At 32.9% G+C, this 6,805-nt stretch overlaps 1 protein-coding gene across 1 annotated transcript; it reads right to left on the reverse strand.

The window, feature by feature from the left end:
• Positions 1-1,162: 1,162 nt before the first annotated feature.
• LOC139510465 (uncharacterized) lies at positions 1,163-5,597 on the reverse strand. The gene is made up of 5 exons (XM_071297044.1): positions 5,511-5,597; positions 3,538-3,892; positions 2,862-2,959; positions 2,365-2,500; positions 1,163-1,302 (listed from the first exon to the last, which is right to left on the reverse strand). Exons 2-5 carry the CDS (start codon positions 3,872-3,874, stop codon positions 1,202-1,204), a joined length of 672 nt encoding a protein of 223 aa, XP_071153145.1. The 5' UTR covers positions 3,875-3,892; positions 5,511-5,597; the 3' UTR covers positions 1,163-1,201.
• Between the last annotated feature and the right edge of the window lie 1,208 nt (positions 5,598-6,805).

A 6,805-nucleotide genomic window follows, 5' to 3' on the forward strand; every position in this document is an offset into this window, starting at 1 on the left:
ACTATTTACCGGATTTGTAATCACACAAGCAACACGACGGGTGCCACATGTGAAGCATAATCTGCTTACCCTTCCGGAGCACCTGAGATCACCCCTAGTTTTTGGTTGGGTTCGTGTTGTTTATTCTTTAGTTTTCTATGTTGTGTCATGTGTACTATTGTTTTTCTGTTTGTCTTTTTTCCTTTTTAGCCATGGCGTTGTCAGTTTGTTTTAGATTTATGAGTTTGACTGTCCCTTTGGTATCTTTCGTCCCTCTTTTAGACATAATATAATATACTTGTTTTGTATCTTGGAAACAGATAAAAAGTCTAAAACTTCTGACTATTTGCATCTAAACACGAAATATTTTTTTTCATGTCTTGCTTTTTTCTCCCTTGATATTTTAAATTACGTTAGTGTATAAACTTTGTCGGATTCTTTTTAACCTTTTAGTATAAAATTTTCTTTTTGTATCTCCCTCCTTTTTTTTATGATTTATTGATGTTGGTGTTTGAACGCTACTTTTAAGAGCCACTTTTGTGCTATTTAGTGGCAGTCAGTTTTTATGGTTAGAGGAAGCCGGAGTACCAGGAGAAAACCAACGGCCTTCGTTATGGTTAGAGGAAGCCGGAGTACCAGGAGAAAACCAACGGCCTTCGATATGGTTAGAGGAAGCCGGAGTACCAGGAGAAAACCAACGGCCTTCGTTGTGGTTAGAGGAAGCCGGCGTACCAGGAGAAAACCAACGGCCTTCGTTATGGTTAGAGGAAGCCGGAGTACCAGGAGAAAACCAACGGCCTTCGTTATGGTTATAGGAAGCCGGAGTACCAGGAGAAAACCAACGGCCTTCGTTATGGTTAGAGGAAGCCGGAATACCAGGAGAAAACCAACGGCCTTCGTTATGGTTAGAGGAAGCCGGAGTACCAGGAGAAAACCAACGGCCTTCGTTATGGTTAGAGGAAGCCGGAGTACCAGGAGAAAACCAACGGCCTTCGTTATGGTTAGAGGAAGCCGGAGTACCAGGAGAAAACCAACGGATAGGATAACTGAAAATCATAGTCAATTAAGATTGGACTAAAACACATAACTTGTACTATTCACATTAAACAATATTTTGAACTGTGTCCTAAAATAAAAAAAAACCACGTAGATGGCCATGTTACACAATATAAAAATAAAACAATTAATTTAGTAGCTTTTATTTTCTTTTGCAACAGCTTCATCAATAGTAAGGACACTTTGGATAGCCGCAGTGAACACGTTCTGGAGGATGACATTGGTCTATGTTGAAATACCTGTAGCGACTTGGCTTTGTTGTGTACCCTTAAATATAAATAGTATTGTTTTAATAAACCAAATTGCATAATAAATGCCGTTTTTTCCTGAATCTTCAAAAAAGATGATGGGTCAGTATTTTCTCCCCTAAAGCAATGATGTGTGTTTAAATGCATAGAAACGCATATTTCAGTTATTGCTCATCGTTTAATATCAATATGAAATCATAGATTTTTAAGTGAATTGATAAAAGTAAGTATATATTGAACATGAATCTAAATAATAACAGCATTTATTTAATAACTCTACTGTTTCGTTTTCTGATGATCAATGGTTGCTACAATATATGCGTTTACTTTTGGTACCATAGTTAATCTAATGTTTTGAGAAATGTTGAGTGTTAACAGCATAGCATAATATATGTTGCGCGATGAGGTTTAAATTCCAATAAAACTGTAGTCAGCTCTACAATTTTAAACTAGTCATTCAGAATAAATCGATCATTATGTGCTATGCTATTTTAATTATATCAGCTTTTCGTACTGTTTAGCTTGTTTTGTATATCTTAATAATTTGTTTTATCACATGACAGTTCAATTAAAGTACAATTTACAACTTGTTAATTGAAGCACACTTATTCATTTACTTTCGTCAGAAACACATTAAAAAAATAAAAGCAAATGTTCATATGTAATTCAATACGTGTGAATATATACACCTTGAAAAAAGTATTACAACACTTCAATTGAAAACAATGTAAAATGACAGTGTTGTAGGATGTGTATAATTTGGGTTTTCATTTTACATTGTTTTCAATGGAAGTGTATATATGTTAAAAAAAACAAAAGGACTGTAAAGAATAGTGAAGTATGTCTAAATGAGAGTTAATTTTTACGCTTCTTTATGATTTCTATAGATTTCTATCATAGGAGGTAATTAATAAAACATGTGAAATTTACCAAAGCACTAGTAAGCGGACAGATGACGAGATCAGAGACAAGCAGCACTATCAACCAGATACCTGTAAATTAAAAAACATTTGGTGCATTCGAAAAGTCTATCTACATTTAAGTTTACCGAAAATGAAAGTATTAAAAAGTTGTTATTTACCTCTGACGATATAACATTTTCCTTCACGCATGCCATCAAAAGGTCCACAACCGGCACCTACATTTTTAAGTGTTTCAAGTCTAGCCATTGGTTGGCTGCTGCCTCTCCTACTGAACGGCTTCTTTTTCTTGTCATTCTAAACACATACAATATAAGAAATAAACACATGGTGAAATAGCAGATTCATATAACTTCTACTTTTTTATATCGCCGAATGATACTTTATATGACAGTTTTTACCATTCGTTTGATGTGTTTGAGCTTTTAATTTTGACATCTAATAAAGGAGACTTCCGTTTTGAATTTTCTTCGGAGTAAGGTATTTTTGTTGATTTTTTTTCTTCTGCTTTATTTTAAAACAGCATACCTAATAAGAAAAAAGTCTTTAAGGAAATTTCATATCCATTTGTAAAACTGGGTCTAATCTAATTTAAACGTATTTTGGAAAAGGTAAAATAAAAAAAATGTACAAATATAAACATTCACTTATGACTTACCTGACAAACTGCTAAAACGTCAGTATGAATAGAGAAATAATTCCGACGTCTGTTGCCTCGTGGTTTATAGTTTTTAGTTACCAATTTGATAACGAACACTAAAAAGCATAGAATATAATTATTATTATGTATCTCAGTCTTTTACAGAAAGTGTGCACTTGAAATTGCATTGTATCCTGTTATTTATATAACGGAATACCTAGGTAACCTTCATTATATGTTTTTTTTCTGTTTTGGATTCGAAATAATCAAGGAAATAATCGCATTTAAAGTCATGTGGATTTTTTAGCCTAATTTTTGCCTTTATAGTAATTACTGAAAACGCTCTTAAAATCTTATTTAGAGATAATACTTTAGTAAAATGAAAAACATTACAAAACTGCAACTTTTACAATGAGTTGCTTCCTATATTTAACATCTATATTATACAAAACTACAATGTTGTATTCATTATCTAGTTAAAAATAAACCAACTTTTCAATCATAATGTAACAATACAAATTAAAGAAGTAAAAGAGACGGCTAGAAATAGTACACACTTTTGACTCAAGGTTTGAACACATGTAGAGGAAAGAAATACTTTTCAAAGCTTTTGCAGCTTACACAAATATCTAAAGTTATCTCAACGTTAAAATTTAGTCAAAATTTAGAAGTATACCCTTATTTAATAACTTACCAAAGTCTATTTTCTTATGAGATTTGCTACAAGGGCAATGCTTTTTGTAGTAGTCATAACCATACTGTACAGGTTGATCCTGCCCTCCATAATAGTGGTCAACACCTCCTCCATATTGGGGAGCACCACTTCCTCCATATTGGGACGCACCATCTCCTTTATATTGTGGGGCACCGCCTCCTCCATACTGAGGGGCACCACCACCTCCATATTGTGGGGCACCGCCTCCTCCATATTGTGGGGCGACACCGCCTCCATAAACGGGGTCATAAACAGGATCATATGCACTCACCACAGCAAAAATAACAACGAAAAGCATTGCAACATATCTTAACATAATTGATTTCTGTTCTTTCTACAAAATATTTTAATCACATTTCAATTAACATAGAGGGTCAATGCTTAAGGCTGAAGACTTGGGGTATGAGAGACAACTATAAAAACCTATTGGTAGTTATTTGTGCGTTTAAACCTTGTAGTCGTTGAAACAGTGTTCAAGCATGTATATTGTTTCCATTTGCATGGTTATGTGGATGATGCAGAAGCATCTTAGAAATTATACAATGGTCGCTCCACCAAGAATTGCGTTAAGGAATTATAGTATTATTTTTAAACTAAAAGCGGAAAGGTACTAGATAAAATTTCATAAAAAAAAAGACATGTCGTATAAGTAAATCAGTTCCCAGAGATGACTGTAAAACTTATGCTGATTTTTAGTGTCGTTAAGCAGTTATATAGTTATATAGATTTTTGTGATTTTTTGCGTTGAGGCCTATGTCGGGTGTGTCTATTTTTCTGTGTTGGTCTTTGCATTATGTATTCGGGTTTTGTTTTCTGTAATAAGTTAATAGTATAGTAAATACTTCAGTTTCATTATGTATATCTATTACAAATGTATATTCATTTGATAAAATTTACTGTTTGCATAGCATAAATTGTTCTAAATAATAAGGATGTTCTTATCCCAAGCATAAAAACATAGCCGTATTTGACACAAGCTTTTTCAACTTTTGATCTTCAGTGCTGTACAACTTTGTACTTTTTTTCACTTTCCATCTTTTATATCTGGGCTTCACTGGTGAGTCTTTTGTGGGCGTATTGAATTTTAAACCTGATGCCTTTTGTTATCTATTAATCATGTGTTTCTTTGTCTAATGCGTTCTCCTATTTATTTGTATTGTAGTCCTGTACTATTATGTTGTCATTTCAATGTTATATTTAACATTGTCATTAAAGTGCGAGGTTTGGCATGCCACAAAACCAGGTTCAACCCACCATTTTTATCTTTAAAACTGTCCTGTACCAAGTCAGGGAAATGGCCATTGTTATATTATAGTTCGTTTCTGTGTGTGTAACATTTTAACGTTGTGTTTCCGTTGTGTTGTTTGTTTTCTTTTATATTTGAGTGTGAATTCACATTACTATAAGACGTGTCACGGTACTTTTCTATCCCAAATTCATGTATTTGGTTTTGATGTTATATTTGTTATTCTCATCGGATTTTGTCTAATGCTTAGTCCGTTTCTGTGTATGTTACATTTTAATGTTGTGTCGTTGTTCTCCTATATTAAATGCGTTTCCCTCAGTTTTAGTTTGTTACCCCAATTTTGTTTGTTGTCCATAGATTTACGAGTTTTGAACAACGGTATACTACTGTTGCCTTTATTTAGTGTCGTTAAGCCAGCTGAAGGACGCCTCCCGGTTCGGGTTTTTCTCGCTACATTGAGTCCCATTGGTGGCCTTCGGCTATAGTCTGCTCTATGGTCGGGTTGTTGCCGCTTTGATACATTCCCCAATTCCTTTCCCAATTTTATGTAAATAGTAATGTGTTTTATAAATTTAAACAATAAATTTCTACTTTTTTCCTGGCTCAATTAAACGATAAAACTTAATTGAAACCCAAATTATTAAAGAGAAGTTTTTAAACGATATACCACTTTTTTAATTGAATAAGTTATACAACAATGCCTTACCTCAATGAAGTACAAGATACCAAAAAAGTCAGGTTTGAAATAACAATGGCACTCAGCTACTTATATACGCTTGTACCTATTCTCTACATTATAACAGATGAGAATGAAAAGGTCAACAGACAGTTCGTTCATCGGTGAATGTTACAAAAAAAATATGTCTACTCGTTTATTTATTTTTTCCATGATGATTTGTCTTTTTGACCTTTTCATTGTAAAAGTATTTTTTTCGCCTTTTTTAACAAATAATGGAACACTTAGGTTAATGTTAATATATATATTTATATATATGTTTTCCTCCCTTATATTCGAAATATTGCAAAGATCAGGCATTGTGAGGACCTCTTGCAAGTTTCGACAGTTTTAGCTTTGAAAAGTTTCTGGCAATTTTAATTGCAAACGTTTAGTTCTACCCTTGAACGAATTGTTGTCTCTTTGACATATTCCCAATTTCCATACAATTTCAACTTAATAGATGTTTCATAGAATCGGGACTGAACGTGAAATGGGAAAAGAATCTGCAACAACCATATGGATATATCTGTTCTATGTTCTACTGTGGTTGCAATCAAAGAAGATTTTTAAACTGTATTGGTTACGTTTTAACATAAGTGTATATTTTGGTTTGTCATATGCTCGTTTAACTTCTATTTCTACAAGTTATATACACAGGTATTCGAGCTTATGTTTAACCTTCCTGTATTACGTGTAGAGGTTACATGAATCTGATGTTGGCATTATCAATTACCAAAGTTCTGTTTTCTTTTTTGTTGTATTATTTTGGCATACTAATACATTTGAATTAAGCTGAAAATCTTAGATAAAAAAAAATAACACATTACTTAAACACTCAAATTGTGAATTATTATGGATTGTGGTCTGAAGTATATATTAAGTATTTAAAAATATCAGAATTTTCGAAATACTATGAATTTTCAACCCAATGAATTGATTACATCAGCTATATTTGGCCAAACCTAATGGATTATATAGGTCCTTAATGTTTTCAATCACGTTACTTATTTGGCCTTTTAAATATTTTAATTCGAGCGTCAATAATCAGTCTTTTGAAGACAAAGCGCGCGTCTGACATACACATTAATTATAATACTGGTATACACGATGAGTTCATTGGAATAAAAGAGGATATAGATATAAAAACTAGTTATACACGTGAGGCCTGTTAGTTGTTATCTTGTGTCAATGTAATTCCCTTATGTTACTCATGCTGGCATTATCAAATCGTATATTCCAATATGTTTTAAAAATCGTGATTTCTTACAGTTATATTTTTATAT

This window comes from Mytilus edulis, chromosome 2 (assembly GCF_963676685.1).
Source record: "Mytilus edulis chromosome 2, xbMytEdul2.2, whole genome shotgun sequence".
Taxonomy (NCBI): domain Eukaryota; kingdom Metazoa; phylum Mollusca; class Bivalvia; order Mytilida; family Mytilidae; genus Mytilus; species Mytilus edulis.

What these genes read in the sequence shown, in the direction of transcription:
- LOC139510465 (XM_071297044.1), bottom strand. Translation starts at nt 3,874, where the DNA reads ATGTTAAGATATGTTGCAATGCTTTTCGTTGTTATTTTTGCTGTGGTG. An exon ending in TCATAAGAAAATAGACTTTG is followed by an intron (nt 2,960 to 3,537) that starts GTAAGTTATTAA and finishes TATGCTTTTTAG; the next exon opens with TGTTCGTTATCAAATTGGTA. An exon ending in ACGTTTTAGCAGTTTGTCAG is followed by an intron (nt 2,501 to 2,861) that starts GTAAGTCATAAG and finishes GTATGTGTTTAG; the next exon opens with AATGACAAGAAAAAGAAGCC.